Raw genomic sequence first — 17,127 nt, 5'->3', positions numbered from 1 at the left:
GAATACCCTTGGTTTCTTTTATGTGTGTACACACTCCATCAGAGCAGCTAGTGAGGTGTAGCTCAGTGCAGGAGAGAGGTGTGTGTACCCATCTGTGATCCAGTCGCCTTGTGCATGACACATGTTCCTAAGTTTGCAAAATTTAACCTGCATACTATAAAGCCAACTGATACCGTGGAGAGATTACATAGGGTCCTTGCTGACGTAGGATTGGCAAAAGATCAGTTCACGTTGTGAGAACACTTCATGCATTCTCACTTTGATTCTAGAAGGATGAGTTAAAAGCATGAAAACCTCTTTCTATTCAGAAAGGTGGAAGAATTTCCTAAATAAGCTTTGAAAAAGCAGCAAAGGGATACAGTTGTTTCTAGTGCAGAGCAAATTGAAAGGTGGTAGCACAATGCATCTATTCCCTCAGATCCAATGGTGATATCTTTAAGAAAAAAAAATCATAAGAGTGAAACCAAAAGTATTGGAAGTTTATTTTGAAAACACTGCGGGTGCATTATAAAAGGGTCTCTGTTCACCTGTTACACACATGACACATTCATATGAAGCACTCTTGCTATGTATAAAATGCAGAAAATGCTTAAAATGTGTCCATCATTTTCATTACATCCTTGAAGCAAGTTTGTCTTCTACAAGGTGCAGTCCATGACAGTTTTCCATATTGCACATGCAATTTAACTAACTTCATTAGCACTACTTGTAGCAAACACGAGCCTAGTGAATTATAGATCTGTGTGGGACAGGGACTTTGCTGTGGAATTAAGCTTGACAAGGTCATTCTCATAAAATATCTGGCTATATATTCTTTTTTGCATTTAATGCCTATTCAATATATTCTGAAGGTGCTATTCCTGGTGTTACCAAGAGTCCATAAGGAAAGGGAAGAGGGAGTAAGAGCTTGACCGTGTACTTGGGAAGCACACCCATGGCCACACACCCCCTTGGTCTTGGCTTGTTTTGTATTGAAGAAAGGACTAAAAAAAAAAAAATTTTTTTTTTAAATCATGAATGACTTTTAAAGACAGTGGAGTTGTTGTCTATTCATGGGACTTACAATGATCACATTCTTCCTGTACCTAAGAATCAAAAAGGGCTCGGAAATCGGTAGGCTTCCTCTTCCTGCATGCTAGCTGCCAGGGCGAGGTCGCCCTCCTTAAAGTGTATTTATGGAGTTGCGATGCCTTAAAGCCCCAGTTTTTGAGCATCAGAGACCGGGCTCGATGCCTTCAGCTGGATTTCAAGGTGAGGAAACCGAGACCCGGCGCCGGGTAGCTTGAGGTCACACGTCGGAGGCCACGACCTTGGGCTCTGTCTGAAGATGGGCCCCTGGAGAAGAAGGACTGCGGCCGTGTCCCGACCTCGGGCTGCGCCGGGTCCTCTCCACGGGGGTACACCTCAAGGTCGGCTGCGTTCTATTAAAATCGTTGTCTCTGTATAAATTAATGTATTGGAGCCTGCACAGCTCGCCCTCTCCTCCGCTGCACTTTGTGAACGAGGAACCAGAGAAGGCCTGGCCTATGGCTTCTCCCTGCGGCCGCCCTGCCCGGGCGGAGCAGCCCGGCGGGTCACCTGCCGTTGGTGATGATGACCGAGGCGCCCAGGTAGTGCGGCCGGGGCGCGCCGGGCGGCGAGGCGGCGCTGGGGCCTGCGTGCCGGGGCCGCAGCGCGCCGGCCGCCGCCTCGGGGGCTCCGGGGCCGCAGACGAGGCCGGGCGCGGCGGGCGCGGCGCCCCCCAGCGGCCCGCGCCGGGCCAGCACGCGGTGGTAGTTGAGCAGCACGAAGGGCAGCTGCGCGGGCGCGCCCGGGGACTCGGGGGCCGGCGGCGCGCAGCACTCGGGCGCCGCGCGGGCCAGCGCCAGCCGCGTCCCGTCGCGGGCCGCCTGGCGGGCGGCCTTGGCCGGGCCCAGCGCGGGCTCCTCCCGGTAGTGGCCGCAGCTCGGGAAGCTCGGCGGCGGCGGCGGCGGCGGGGGCGCGGTGTCCTCGCCGAACCTGCGCGCGGCGGCGGGCGCTGCGGGGACAGGCGATACGTTAGATGCTGGCATCCAGGGAGGGAAGGGCCTGCCCCAAGCAACGCCACCCCTCGGCCACCCGCGCCCCACCCTCGGGCTGCCACCGTCCTTCTCGCGTGCATTCCAGGCCCGCCTTGTGCAACCACAAGGGGCAATTGCAAATGTCCTGCGAGCCGTGTTAAAAACAGGTGGGATTCGTGTGGACTCATGTACCTAATGCAACACACCAGGGTACGTCGATGGTGACCGAAATTAAAAACTGTTTATTCTTTGGTGGGGAAGAGGGTGCTTTCTTGAACAGCACTGGCCGCTTTTCCATGTCCGTAGATGGCCTTGCCGGCTAATGCCACCTTATTGAACATCAGGGGTCTAGAGGCTACCAAGGGCCCTCCAGTCTACCCTGGTTTTTGCTTATCCCTCGAGAGGCGCTGTTATGATCCTGCTGAGAGGATCATAATTAAACCAGCCTTCTCAATTACATGCCTGACACCAATTAGCAATCTGGGCTTTTTACTTTATGAGGACCTTTGTCTTCCTTTAATACCCAAATGACTAGGAAGTTGATCACAAATTGCCTCAAATTAACATCTTTGGTGTCCCCCCCTCCCACCAAGCTTATGATATGCAGGTAGTTATTAACCTCCTTCACTTTTAAAATATCAATAAAAATCAAATTCTGTGTATCATATCAATAAAATATGATATCAATGAAATATCAATAAAAATCAAATTCTGTGTATCATATCAATACTGAACCCCAAAGAAAAAACAATTATTTTTAAGTCCATCTCAAGAGAGTAATATTGTCCACTATTGTCAAAACCCTTCACTTTGTTTTTCTTGGCTTTGTGAAGGACCCAGTGACCAGGGGATACTGGGAATACAAATCTGAGGAATATCTGGCTCTTAGGACAGGCCCAGGCCCAAGACAGGGTGGCAGGCCCTGATGGCCGATGTGGTCCTTTTTAAATTGTCTACTTTTGAAAAACATTTCCTCATGATCATCAAGAAAGTTAGATTTCTCCCACGAAATCTCAGGTTTGTATGAAATCTATCACCCTCCTGGGCGCATCATCTACATTTACCGCTATCCTAGTAACAGCCGCAGGACAGTCACACCATCTTGGTTTGTAGTCTGAGCCTCTGTCAGGTCTGGGTGGATCAGGTATACATCTCCTGCAGCTAACCCTCAGTCCCCACCTTCCACCCTCTTCTTGGGGTTGGTCCAGTAAGTCAAAGGAGTTGGCCAGTGTCCTGAGCAACTGGTGGCACCCCACTACGGACTGCTTACCTGCCACCAGGGGGAGAAGGCTAAGAAAGCCACTCTGATCTTTGTTGTGGTTTGAACTGGCAAGTCAAGGCAGACACATCACATGGCTTATGATCCCATCTGACTGATGAAGAGACTGAGGCCTGGAGAGTTTGTTATTTGTTCTAGATCTGGTGAGTGGCCCTTTTGTCCCTGAGCCCATGGGTTATCACTACTCTTTTTCTGCACTTTGAAAGCAGCATGAGAAGGAAATTGGAAGCCTCTTTGTCTCTCAAGATCATTTTGGGGTAAAGTGAAAAGTAATCGTGTAAAACAACAGACCTATTGATCCCCAGCCCAGCAAAACAAGAATAAGTAATAAATAAATAACTGGACCTGGGGGTTCTCAAAACCTGGGAGGGGGTTTGGAAATCACAGGCCTCCCTGTGGAGTGGAGGATGCCGAATTTATATGGAGTCTGAATGCTCAGATCCCTGTCCCCTTTATAGTGCCACTGGTGTGCACGAGGCACAGGTGACTCTCTCTTGTGAAGCACAGGAGAGCAGGGAAGCTGTACTTAGGAGCAGAGAAGGGCAAGGTTCACCCAAACCCTGAGGACTCCGTTTCTGTCTGCCCCCACCACCACCTACCGCCACAGCCCCCAGCCGTTCCCAGTCCTCCCCGCGGCGTCCCCGCCTGCCAACAGGACCCACCTTCATAGTTTGGCACGAGGCTATGCCGGGCAGCGTTGGTGGGCGGTTCGGAAAGGTTCTTAGCTGGAGACGGGTTGCTAGGCACTAGGGGGTTGGCATAATGCCACTGGCATTCGCCGCTGGCTGGCAGCGTGCTCAGGAGAAAGCGTGCCACCTCACACGGGGATCCCTGGGGCTGCCCGAACTTGGCTGGCAACATTGGCTTTTTACCGCTGAAGACATGCGAGTCCAGAGGGAAGTGTCCGTAATGGTAGGAGAAGGGCAGGCTGTAGGACGGCGGGTACAGAAGGTCACTGCCTTCTGAATGGAGCTGCTGTTCTGGGGGAGCCGGGGCACTGACGGGGGGACTGGTTCTCCAGCTTCCCAGCTGGCCACATTCCAGTTTGTCCATTTGGAAGGAGTTGTATTGCTGCATGGAAAGAAGACGGATGGAGGCCAGCCGAGGGGCTGTGGGTAAGCCATGTCCCTGCCCCATGCCAAGGTGGGCCTTCCCCAGCGACCCACCCCCTGGATGGAAAGAGACCCCCACCCCAAACTAAAAACATACCAAATGCACATGGACGCTTCTTCTATCTGACAGAACACCAAGTGCTTTAAAAGGGGGAGGGGAGGGAGCACACTTGTAACCCAGCTGCTTGGGAGGCTGAAGCAGGAGGATCACAAGTTTGAGGCCAGCCTCAGAGACTTAGTGAGACCCTGTCTCAATATAAAAAGGGCCGGAGATGCAGCTCAGGGTTATAGTGCCCCTGAGTTCCATCCTAGAACTAAAAAAATAAATAAGGGGTTTCATTTTTAAAAAATATTATGAAAACATGACACATGTGATATGCTTCTAACCCCTATTTACATGGAGGCTCACAGGTTCATGTGCCCTCCCGATGGTCTTCTAGTTCCTATTCTTGACAAGTCCACCTGGATGTCAGCTGTCCCCAAGTTATGTCACCACCCTATGGACAGGACATCCTTGGGGACCCGCTGCATTCTGTAGAGATATCCAGCTACGTGTTCAGAGGGCCGTCACTCCTTAGCATACCCAGGGTGTCCCAAGCCCCTGGGACAGACGTCAGCTGCACCCGTACCACGGTGGGTTACCTGTGGGGGGTAAGGGTATGTCCTCAGCTTTGTCTTCATCTTTGTGTTTTTGGGTTTAGCTAATTTCCTAGTTTCTTGTGAGGTAGACAAGGTGGTCCTCCAGGAGTCCTGGGACTTAGAGGTGGAGACCTGGTCCAGTGACAGCTGAAGTTCCTTGTATTCGACGTCCCTGGAAAGCGAGAGCAGGCCTGTCATGAGGAGGAGCGGTGGAGGAACAGCGGCTTCCCTGGCTCTGTCCCCTGAGCGAGTGCCTTCTCCAAATTCCTCGCATCCTCTCACTGAGCTTGGGTGTGGGTGGCAATTGAGGACAGGACAGCTCAATCTTGTGATAAAAGCTGCCTGAAGCCCCACGAGGGTGACCCAGGAATGCTGGCAAGATTAGTGCTATTTGGCAGGAATCGAGGGGGGTCAGAACAGCCCTCTCCAATCCCATACAGCCCAAACACGATTCCTGGGGACATCGTGGGCCACTAAGGCTGTCAAGGCAAAAGGGAGGGCCAAAGTGCCACTAATCACATCATCTCATCCCTGGTGCACATCTGTGACCCGGCTGATTCCCGTTGAGCACCCGGGAAGCGGGAGCCTGGAGTTGGCCTTGTCGGCATCCTGGCAGCCAGCTCAGCATCCTGTTCCTGGAAGGAGAGGCGGCCCCCCAAGTCCAGCCAACACCTCGGTGCTCGAGAATAATAACTAGGCCGAATCATTTCTCCCTTACAGTTTTGCGGGGACCACTGTGCAGCTAACACACAGAGACCCAGCGGTCGCTCTGCGCAGAACCTGGAACCTAACTCCTCATTGCCTTTTTTTTCCCCCTTCCATTTGAGGATCAAACCCAGGGCTTTGCGCAGGTTAGGCAAGTGCTCTGCACCCCCGGCCCCACCACTGCATTTAGAACACAAATGAGGACTCTTTTCTGGGGTGCTGGGGGACAGGACTAAGCCTGGGGTCAAGGTGGTTTAATACACAATAGCTTTGGTGGGCAGAGTGACTCATGTTCAGTTGCTTCCAATGGCCTTAAATGTATTTGCAACTGAACTTGACCTTTGGGAGTTTTCAGTATTCTCTGTCATTTGCAACAGGCTATATGGATAGAGGATGGGAAATGAGAGATTTCCTCTGTCCCAAATCGTAGAAGCATTCACGATGATCCAGGTTTGTGGACATGGATTATGTGAGCTTGTATTCCTGATCCAGATGTGCATTCTTTGTACCCTGTTCAAGGTGGGGGCTTCCCCCAACCCTCCACCTGGGCTCTGTGCTGGGATCTGAGGCCCCCCCCCCCCAGCACTCACTCCTCTCTGCTGAGCGTGGGAAAATCTGGACCCTCCCCCAAAACTGGACTCTTATTTTGTTCAAATAAAAACAAAACAGGAGACAAATGAAGAGTTTTGGAAAGAGACAGAGCGTTAGGTGACACTTTTGGAGCGATGCAATGAGGGACAGGAGGAGGAGCAAGGGGAGGAACAATAGGGCTGACTTACGTGAGGACATAATTGACACTCACGATGCAGTGGGGCCGGGACGAGCGGCTGTTGTGCACGACGGTGGCGTAGCTCTGCACCCACACCCAGCCGCCCAGCTTGGACAGCAGCCGGTAGTACTTGGTGGTGACCTGGCCCTTCACCAGCACTGCAAGCACAGGGTGACATGAGTCCACGGGCCCCGCTCTGGGATGCCACCCCACCAAGGACCTGCATCCTGGGCCTTGGGGCCAAGGACCCCTCTGAACTTGATGGAAGAGTGAGGCACGCTTACACACGCACTCACACCCAGCTGCTGCCTGCAACCTCAAGGAGTCCACCAAGACCCCCGAGTGAACAGCACTGCTCCACTGCAGGGAACAGCCCCGGCAACTCGGTACCTGGCAGGGCAGAAACGTCCATCCGCTTTTTTAGAATCCAACATGTCACAGTTATGTCTTAATCCCCCCAATCTTTAATGGCAGAGGGGGTGAGTGATGTAGTTATTTAAACAAAACAAAGTAACTGCAGGGGCCTGGGCTAGGAGTCAAATGTTGCTGATACCCAGACACTGTGTATTCACAGCGAAATCGCTTGCTACTCTGTTGCCATTAAAATTTTCTTCCCAATTACCCACTTTCTTGGGGCCAATTCATTTCCTGTGTTGCTCCAAAGTCCTCTGCTTGGTGACATAGTTCCTGAAAATTGGGCCTGTGGGCCCATCTTCTATGCATGGGGGCAAACCTCAGTGCTGAGCAGCTCACCCAAAGCCTCAGTGGACCCACAAACTGACTCTCCCTTACAGCTCTCCAGGAGGCCCATGGAGGAGGCCTGGAGGGGGAGGCAAGCGCCAAAAGCTGTGTGTGGGGAATGGAAAGAGTAAAGCTCCACCCCAGCTGTCCACCCCCAGCTCCAGAACATTCCTGTTTCTCAAGGTAGGCCTAGCACCAGGCCCCCAACTAGCAGCCGCCTGAGCAGAGATCTGGGGAAGAGACCAAAGAGGCTAAGTCTGTGACTGTACTGGCTATCAGCACCACCTCACAAATTCAGCTGTAGTATTGTACCAACAAGACAAATCCCCCCTTTCGTCCCCACCCAAACATTCCCCGGGCTCTCCCTGCCATTTGTGCTTTCTTTCCACTTTAACACCCCCATCAAAATATTTTGGTGCAGAAGGAAAAAATGCTACAAATATGATAGTCAAGGAGTTATTAACTTTAATATATAAAGAGTTACTACCAATTTATAACACTCAGACCCCGAAAGCAATACAAGGGAAAGACATTAACAAATAATTCACCAAAGAAGAAACACAAATGGGCAAAGTAATGAACATGTGTTCAACTCACTGAACTGACTCATAGAGAGCCCATCCATCAAATCAGCACAGTGTCCAGAAGAGGCAAGTCCACAGAGACAGAGAGCAGATGTGCAGATGCCAGGGGCTGAAGGGGGAGGGGGATTGGGAAAGAACGGTAACAGGACTGGGCTGCTTCTGGAGACCTTGAAAATATTCCAGAATTAGAAAAAAGTTACGGCAGCACAGCACTCACCGAAAACCACGGAAACGGTTAAAAAGGTGAGTTTATCTAAAGGAGAAAAAAAAAAAAAAGAAATAGCAACAGGCAATCTGGCTAATCTCTGGAGAAGGTGTTCTGTGTGCCGATGGAAGGGAGTTGGCCTGATCCTTTGGGAAAGCAATGTGGTGGCTCATCCCCTTCCACGTTTCTACTTCCAAGAATTGATCCAATGGAAATAAATTATGAGCAATGTAAACACAGACTAATGTACAAAGAGATTTGATTTGCTTAAAACGGAAGAAGAAAGTTTTGGGGAGATTTACCTGCCCAACAATGAGGGAAAGGGTAAATAAGTTATGGAGTACTATGCAGCCACTGAAACAGCGATTCATAAGAATTTGTGGTACGGTGGGAAATGCAGATGACATAGTGTTAAGACGAGATTCAGGAGTGCACAGAGCAGAACCCTGATCATGAAAGAATGAACTCACATGCGTTTGCACACGCACCAACGGTGATCTTGGACCAGCTACTGACCCTCTTGTGACTCAGTTTCCTCGTTTATAAAAGAAGGATAACCCTAGCCCTACGTCATATGGTTGTTGGGAGGATGAGGCCCTGTGTGAAGATTTCTGCCGTGGCGGACACGGATGACGGGCTCAGTACCTGCTCACTTGTCTCTGACTGGTAAAACCACAGGTAATTTGCATTTTCCTCATTTCAGCTTTTCTTCATTTGCTAGATTTTCAACAAGAAGGAGGTGTGAGTTTTAGAAATACAGGGCCACATCCGTCAGGGCCACATCCTAAGGACACATGGAACAGTCCTGCTGTGTAACAGCCATCCCATCCCCTTGGAGAGGCAGCTCCCTCTGGGACGGTGTAGAGGCCTACTCTTTCTGTCCAGAATCAACAAGGCAGGGGCAAAATCAGCGCTGACGAGTGTAGACAGAGGCAGGATTGAGAGAAGCTTTGTAGCGCTTCTCCCCTGGGGGCTTGCTTTTTAAGCAATAATAACCCCAAATGAACTAACAAAAATCCCCAAGGTTTCTACGTCCAGCTCTTTCCAAATGCCTTGCCTTGTTTACTCCATTACCACAAACTGCGGTTGAGGACACATGGGACTGTGGGAGGAAGAATCAGTGGCCTCCAGAAGGTTCTCTTAGCCATCTCTGGGGTGAGCCAACTTGTTGATGGCTCCCATATAACCAAGAGATGCCATCTAAACAAACTGGAGTCCTAGACTCTTCTTTCTTTAACAGAAATGCTTGCTGGTCTCCTGGACTTTAAAATCTATGCCTAGACCGGTCGCAGTGGTGCACACCTGTAACCCCTGTGGCTCAGGAGGCTGAAGCAGGAGGATCTCGAGTTCAAAGCCAGCCTCAGTAACTTAGTGAGGCCCAAAGCAACTTAGCAAGATCCTGTCTCTAAATAAAATACAAAAAAGGGCTGGGGATGTGGCTCAGTGAGTAAGTGCCTCTGGGTTCAATCTTCAGTACAAAAAAAAAAAAAAATCCATGCGTAGCAGTGCCTGTAAAGCACCATGGGAATACGACCTGAGCTTTTCTTTTTTCTGATCTTATACTTTACTTCCTCTTATTTCTTACAACACTCCAAAAAACTATTCGTAACCATGTCAAGCTGGATAAAATGAAGCCAGTTTATCCCGCATATTTTAAGAATCAAATTACAGAAATTGCTGAGACCTGATTATCTCGGACCTTCCCCGACTATCATTTTTGTCTAATTCCTGACTCTGCTATGATCAGGCTAGATACAGAGACCAAATAACCAGATACTTGGTTTTTTTATTTTCTGTTTTTTTTTTTTTTTTTTTGCTTCCCTATGACCCATGGCAATAGTCAACACATCAATCCAAATCGAAATCCTAGACACTTAGTCACAACATTCCTTGGTCTGCATCAATTCTCCCTCCAGTCTGTCATCCTTGATTAGCTGTCTGAAATGATCCCAGCTACAGAACTATAAAGTAAATCCCTTCTTGCGGTGGTGGTGGACGAGGTATCCCCTCAACCATGAGTCCCGAGGGCAGAAGCCCGCGCTGCACCCCTCGGTGTGTGGCATCTCCAACACCACCATGGGCCACGTCCTGGATTCTGCGTGATCCATGCTTAGATGAAAGCCCCTAGTCCTGTTTTTTCCCCCACCCATGCTGGGATAGAAATTCTAGTTCCATAAATATACTGTCCAGGGAAACAGGCAGCCTTCCTGGTCCTTCTAGAATTCCTCCCGCAGGTCTGGGCGTACTTCTATTCTGTTTTAGATGTTTTTTCTTTTACTCCTCTTTACCTCCCAGTATCAGGGATTGGACCCAGGCGTGTTCTACAACTGAGCTATATGCTTGGCCCTTTCTACATTTTTAATTTGAGACAAGGTCTTGATAAGTTGCCCATGAATTTACGATCCTCCTGCCTTAGTCTCCCAAGGAGCTGGGACTGCAGGCTGCACCACCTCACCAACTTTTATATGTGTGTGTTGTAGAGGGACATGAGGACTTTTACTTATTTATTTATTTTTATGTGGTGCTGAGGATCGAACCCACTGCCTCACATGTGCTAGGCAAGTGCTCTGCCACTGAGCCACCACCCCAGCCCGCCATCTCCGTTTTACATTTTAAGGTAGAAAAGGATGCTGCAATGCCCGTCCTGGATTGCATGGGCAGTGTCTCCCCCGAAAGAGGTAGATATCGGATCCTAATCCTCACAACCAGGGATGTGTGAAAGAGTCTTTGCAGATGTGAGCAAGTGACAGATCTCAAGACAAGGTCCGTGGGCCCCACTTCCAACGGCAGGTGTCCCTGTAAGACACGCAGAGGAGTCACCATGAGGCCCACTGGAGTGATGTGGCCCCAACCAAGGGACACATGGGGCCACCCACAACTGAGGAAGCGGGAAGGCCCTCCCCTGGAGCCTCTGGAGGGAGCTGGGCTCTGCGGTCCTTTGACTTCAGACTTCTAGCCTCCAGAACGGAGAGGCAATACCTTCCTGTTGTTTCAGGCTACCCAGTTTGTGGCAATTTGTTACAGCAGCTGCAGGAAACGAATCCCTTTCCCTGCTGGGAAAAAATGGGACAAGCAGTCCTTGTGCCCCCCATGGTCCTCCTCTACCCGGTGGGACTCCAGAGATTATGTAGCTGGTGATGAAACCCATCTTTTGGGACTAGGTCTCCATTTCCCAGTACAATCTCCCCCACCTCCCAACACGACACCTGCTAGTTGGAGGGTAGAGGGACCAGGAAGAAGACATGCCAACCCAGGGGAGAGAGGAGTCTCCTAGGGAAGAGCAAGAAGGCCCTTGCCACTAGCAGCCTCTTGATCTTGCCCTTCTCCGTTTTCAGAACCATGGGTTTCATAAACCTGTGTTCTGTATAAGTCACCCACCTGTGTATTTGGTTGTTTTTTTTTTTTTTAAAGAGAGAGAGATTTTTTTTTAAATTTTTTTTTTTTTAGTTTTTGGAGGACACAACATCTTTGTTTGTATGTGGTGCTGAGGCTGGAACCCGCGAGCGCGCTGCCGCTTGAGCCACATCCCCAGCCCAGACTCTGCCACTTTCTATTGCCCTATACTGACTTGCCCACTCCTGCTACGTGCCTGGCCCCTAAGCATCTGAGCTTATGACTACCGCGTGTCCTTCAGAGAGTGTTCTCCTCGGCTCTATACAAGTTACTCTAATGTCCTATGATTTTGTCATAACAGTTCTGCTTAAAATTTCGTAAACTGCACATTCAGGCCCCAAAGCCTTTCTGGGACATGGCCTGCGTTCTCTTCTGTCATTTCGGCTTGGCCCACTCTGGATAGGGTCCTACCCCAAGAGGTGAAATTCTCAGTCCTGTGGAAGGTCACGATTCTTCTGAACCATGGACACAGAAGCCCACCAGGTGTCCCTCCACACCTATCATCAGGTGCACGGACACGGAGCCCTCCCCACCAGCCTGTCAGGGTGTCTGGGGGAGCGGGGCCTCTCTGGTCTGAAGCCAGATGACTGCATCGTGCCTGGGGTCCCCAGGAGTGAGGTGGGGGGGGTGGGAAGGCCACAGTCTCTCCGGTGAGGTTGTCATGGAAGGTTCTGAGGTGGACCTGGCACAGCCTCACTTGGAGACCTTCCCTGGGACACCAGGCCCACTTGCCACTGCGGCCCACAGAAGCCCCCCTGGGCTGTGGTGCCACTCACACTGACCCCAGAGGCCTCCCGACAGCAGTGCCAGGCTCTGCTTTTGCTCACACTTGCCTTTCTGGAAGGCTGTGAGTTATTTTTCTTGGGGACCGCGATTCTGCAGACCCCATGGACTCCCACTCCCAATAAAGATCATCTTTAAAAAATGTGTGAAAGCCAGCTGACTATGGCCCTCGTGTCCAGTCAGGCCTCTGCAGGGCCTTGGCCCTGTCTCCAGAGAGCCTGGCCTGTGCAGAGTGCAGTCTTAGGAACCTCACAGCGACCCACTCTGGTCCTGCAGGGGGCTGCTGCTTGCTCCGTCCCTGTGCTCAGGGAACCTCACCAACTGGCAGGAAGGAGCCTCTGTGCCTCTCACTGCGAAGTCCTAAGGAGCCCAGGTGGGTGGGACCGTGGCCTTCGGTACCTGCAGCCATCTGCGGAGGATGGAGGGGGAGCAGCAGAGGCTGCCAATGTCCCTGTGTTCCTAAGAGAGCCAGCAGGCCGGCTCTAGCTGATCAGAGCAAAGGACTCAAGTGCCGGGTCGGCAGCAGCCATGATGCAGCTCTGGGTGGAGCGTGGGAGGGCAGGAGGCTAGAATAGCAGGCCAGCCTGGGGGCCTCCTCTTGGGCCAGGCCCCTGAGCCCTAGCACCATGTGACAAGACTGAAAACTCACATTGCAAAGTTACGCCTTCAGCCTTCTCAGGCTTCTCACGTGCTCCCCAAGCCGCCCGGCCAGCTGGACTGAGGCAGCCCAGCCCATGACATGGGTGAGAAGCAGGAGGGATCGGGTCCCCTGCCATGAGGTTCCCTGTGGAAGGCCTCACCCTACTACCTCAGAGCGTGACTGTGCTTGGGGACAGGCCCTCAAAGAGGTGACTACAGAGGCCTGGGGTCACATCATTCATGTGACTGGCGTCTTTGCAAGAAGAGGAGATGAGGTCCACAGACACACACGGGGATGTCCATGTGAGGGCACAGGGCCAGACGCTACTTACAAGCCAAGGAGAGGGGCCCAGAAGGAACCAACCCTGCCGACACCCTGCTCCTGGACTTCCCGTCTAAGAATTGTGGGAAAATAAGTGTCTGTCACTTAGGCCACCTCGTCGGCAAGTTTTGTCATGGCCACCCTCGCAATCTCGCCCAGTCCCCATGAGGAGGTGAAGGGAAGAAAGGACTTGGGTCCCTGGGTGGGCTCTATGGGGCCAGCAGCTGGACACAGGGCCCCAGGAGGAGAGGTGGCAGCCGCTGGCACCCAGCTGGAGTGCAGAGAACTGGCTGTGTGGGGGCTCCCTCAGCCCTCAAGCAGGAGCTGGACGGGAGGACATTGCAGCTGGCCAACAGGGTCCCAGGCAAGGAAGGCAGAGAGGTGACAGTGCCCCTGAGAGAGGTGTGGCCCCACCAAACAGAGGGAAGTCGAGAGCCAGGGCTGGCAGGAGAGGGGACCTGGTGCAGGGCCGGTGCCTGGACTGCGTCACACAGCCCCAGATGGTGGCCAGGGGACGTGGGAGCTGAGGAGGGGCTGGGGGAGGCTGACCTGGGCAACAGCCGGTGGCCACTCCCGCTGCCTGCCTGCTCTCCCTCCTCAGGCCCTGCCCTGAGATCAGTCCTCAGGCAGTGACTGTCAGGGGCTGGAGTCTAACTACCTCGGCTCCCTCTCCCTGTGGGCTCCATAACTCTGGGGCAGGGGCCATACAGGCTCCAGAGTCCCGGGGACTGAGCAGGAGCCGCCCGTGCAGTAGCCCATGGAGGCAGACTCTTCCTCCTGCTCATTTCCCTCTCCCCACCCATGTTTCAGTTCAACTAAACAACTGCCCCTGTACTCCAAGCTCTGTAACTGGAGTTTAAGGAAATATAACAGGTGCATCTGGACCCAGGGATGGAGAGCTGGGACCAGGAGGCCTGGCGCTGGCCTTTCTGCCCCAGTTCTGGGCCTGGGGAAGAAAGGGGAGCCTCTGGGACCACACCCTGAGGAAGTGTCACATCATGAATTCCCAACCCCACCACCCCGGCTGCTGGCCATGTGTCCTTGTTTTATCTGATGAGTCTGGCCTGAGAGAGGAGGGGGTTAGGGCTTGGATCTGGAATGACCCCCAAAGTCTCTTGGTGAAGGCCTGGTTCCCACCACAGCAAGGTTCAGAGGCGGGGCTTTAGGCAGTGAGTGGATCCCGGGGACCCTGACCGCATCAGTGGATCAGCCCAGGGACCAGTCCACTGATGGGTGAATGGAGCCGCTGGAGGCGCTCACTGGGCAGGGGTTTGCCTGTCCCCGGCCCTTCCTCTCTTTCTTCCCCTGCAGCTTCCTAGCTCCCCTCGCCTTTCCCCCATGACATTTCTGCCCTCAGGCCAGCTGCCTGTGGCTGCATCCTCTGACACAATGAGCCAGAATGAATCTTGCCTCCTCTAAGAGTCCTTGTCAGGTATTTTGGTCACAGTGACAGACACTGAGGGTAAACTGCCAGGTTGGGGTCATGGCTGCCCCGAGGGCTGGTGCTACCCAGGCATAGGGCTTGTCTCGACGTGGAAGCGAGGCATGAGTTCGGGGTCGGCTCCCGGCACTCTGCTGGGTGAACACCCAGCCTCCTTGGTGCCAGCCCCTCTATGCACCAGGACACCCTGGCAGAGGGGAGGCTGGGCAGTCACCGGGGCTCACGGTGGATCCCACACGCTCGCCCTCCCCGAGCCCGGGAAGAGGGTTGCTGTCCCCTGGTCTCTGCGAGAGCTGCTCAGCCCCAGCCTCCGTCAGAGCCCCGGAACAGTCGCCATCATGGCCACGATGGCCTTTTCTGGTTTTCTTTGATTTGCCCACTCTGGCCCTGGCCAGGGTCACATGACTAGCGTCACTGGGACCCTTCATGATTTTTCCAAAGCACAAATCCTCTTACCTTCTCTCAGGGAAAGGGGTTCCATCTCCAGCCCCACAAATAAAATGAAAATTTAAAAAGTGAGGACTTTCAACGCCACCGGTTCACCCAGGCTCGGAGGCCTCACGGGCAGCGTCCAGCCACACTCTGAGCAGCTCTCTCCCGTGCAGCTCCATGCTGCAGCAGAAGCTCCCAGCACACTCCTCCCCAGGAGCCCGTGGGATGGCTGCCCCCTTGGCAGAACCACTTCCAGCTCCTCAGGGGTGAGGCTCTCCTACGGACTCCATCCAGATGCTAAGCTGTTGCTTCCCTACCCACCTTGGTCTCAAGAGTAACAGGGATGCTTACGAGATTGTGATTTGGAAGAAAGAAAGAAAGGAAGGTACGAATGAAGGAAGGAAGGATGGTTCACAACTCGGAGTCTTCACGTGCACACGGGAGCAAGGAGTCTGTCCAGCTGAAAGTCCCGATTGCCACAGCCTCTGCCTGTGGTGACGCGGGGAGGAGAAAGCAGCAGCCACACCCGAGTGATGCCGTGTTCTACGCTGCACAATGTGGCTACAGACTTAGCTGCCCGGGGACCTGCCGCCCACCTCCAAGATACCAGCACTTGTCCTCAAACATCTCTTAGTTAACCCAGCAAAGCGAGAACAGAGGACGAGCCCTCTGGGACCCTCTGCCGGAGACTGAGCTCCTCTGACCATCTGTATGTACCCACTAAACAGCAGCAGGAGGAGGAGGTGTTCCACTCCATCCAAATTATTCTTTGCTGCATTTGGACTCGGAGTGTCACTTTGATAGTGATACTTTGGTGACTGGAGCATCCCCTCTGAAACATGCAGATATCCCCAAATCACCTCCATTGGCCGATCAAACACTGTTCTGTTCACTCATTCCAAGCTGATTTCTATCATGGAACATGTAGTCCTTCCCTGAGCATCGCCAGCAGGGTCGCGGTTCAGCAACTGGACTCTGCTTAGGTTTGACTCCTAGATCTGCCACCTCCCTGATGAGTGACCATAGGCACGTGGCTCTACCTCACTGGACCTCAGCATCCTCAACAGTAGAAGGAGAAGCATGCACACAAGACTCCCCCTCACTGGGTTAGTAATCTGCTTAATCCCTTAAACCAGTCCCTGACCACAGTTAAGTGCTCAGGGGTCAATTCTTCTCTGGTTATTGCCGTTATTCATAGCTGGAGTGCAGACTTCATAGAGAAGCTGGATTCCAAGTCCACAATCTGGAATCCAGGCAATTCCCCAACACCCTGCACCTGCCGGCTTCATGAGCAGGTTCTGGAGAGGATGCTCAAGAACTGGCACCTGTGAGGAAGCCCCTCTGAGGCTTCAGGCTCCTCTGGACACTGTGCCAGGCAAGGGATGCCCCCTCCCTGGCCAGCTGCCTCCCAGGCCCAGGTGGTACTACTCACGGAGGTGGTGCGCGTAGCGGAGGTGGAATGCGTCGCAGCCGTGCACATGATGGTACAGCGTCTTCTCAATCAGGTCCTGTGGCTCGTAGCCTGTCAGCTCGGTCACCCTGGGGGAGGACGGCAGCTCCGTGAGTCACTCTGCTCTGCAGATTGCCTTTCATTTAAACTAATATTGGTTTTGCCAACTAATCGAGTGCTAAAAGGCTCAGGGGGGAAATGTTGATTTTGGAAACTGAGAGTGATCTTTTTTACAAGAAGCAAATCTTTGAAGTCTCGCCCAGTGCAGGATGTAGCACTATTTGTGAGCAGGAATGTTCTGAAACCCCTGGCTCAAAGTGTGTTTGGGATGGCTTAGGACTGCGGGCTTTTTCAGGGGTGAGCTTATCTGAGGGCACATAGGAGTGAACTTTGATACCGACATGGGGAGGAAGAGGCTATGATGAGAGCAATCCTCTGTTTCATGCAGAGATCACGTTTTGCATTTTGTGGACGGGCACTTGGGTTGCTTAAATCTCCACTCCATGCTGGACACTCCTAATGGACACAGTTGATCTCTGGGACCCTGCAGTTGGGTGATTCCTACTAATGGGAATTATGGAAAATTGCAGATGT

At 52.6% G+C, this 17,127-nt stretch overlaps 1 protein-coding gene across 3 annotated transcripts in view; it reads right to left on the bottom strand.

Moving 5' to 3' along the window:
• Nucleotides 1–458: 458 nt before the first annotated feature.
• Sim2 (SIM bHLH transcription factor 2) overlaps nt 459–17,127 on the bottom strand; it is a 46,526-nt gene continuing 29,857 nt past the window's right edge. For all 3 annotated transcript variants that reach the window (XM_078044620.1, XM_078044621.1, XM_078044622.1), the window contains 5 exons: nt 16,516–16,622; nt 6,554–6,701; nt 5,073–5,241; nt 3,981–4,389; nt 459–2,017 (listed from right to left, as the gene is read on the bottom strand). In XM_078044620.1, the coding sequence (XP_077900746.1) occupies nt 1,575–2,017; nt 3,981–4,389; nt 5,073–5,241; nt 6,554–6,701; nt 16,516–16,622 (1,276 nt within the window). In that variant the 3' untranslated portion in view covers nt 459–1,574. The remainder of the gene's footprint in view (nt 2,018–3,980; nt 4,390–5,072; nt 5,242–6,553; nt 6,702–16,515; nt 16,623–17,127) is intronic.

The sequence above is a fragment of the Ictidomys tridecemlineatus genome, chromosome 3 (genome assembly GCF_052094955.1).
Source record: "Ictidomys tridecemlineatus isolate mIctTri1 chromosome 3, mIctTri1.hap1, whole genome shotgun sequence".
NCBI classification, from domain to species: domain Eukaryota; kingdom Metazoa; phylum Chordata; class Mammalia; order Rodentia; family Sciuridae; genus Ictidomys; species Ictidomys tridecemlineatus.
Note: the sequence above shows the minus strand (reverse complement) of the source record. Positions and strands in the feature narration are given on the sequence as shown.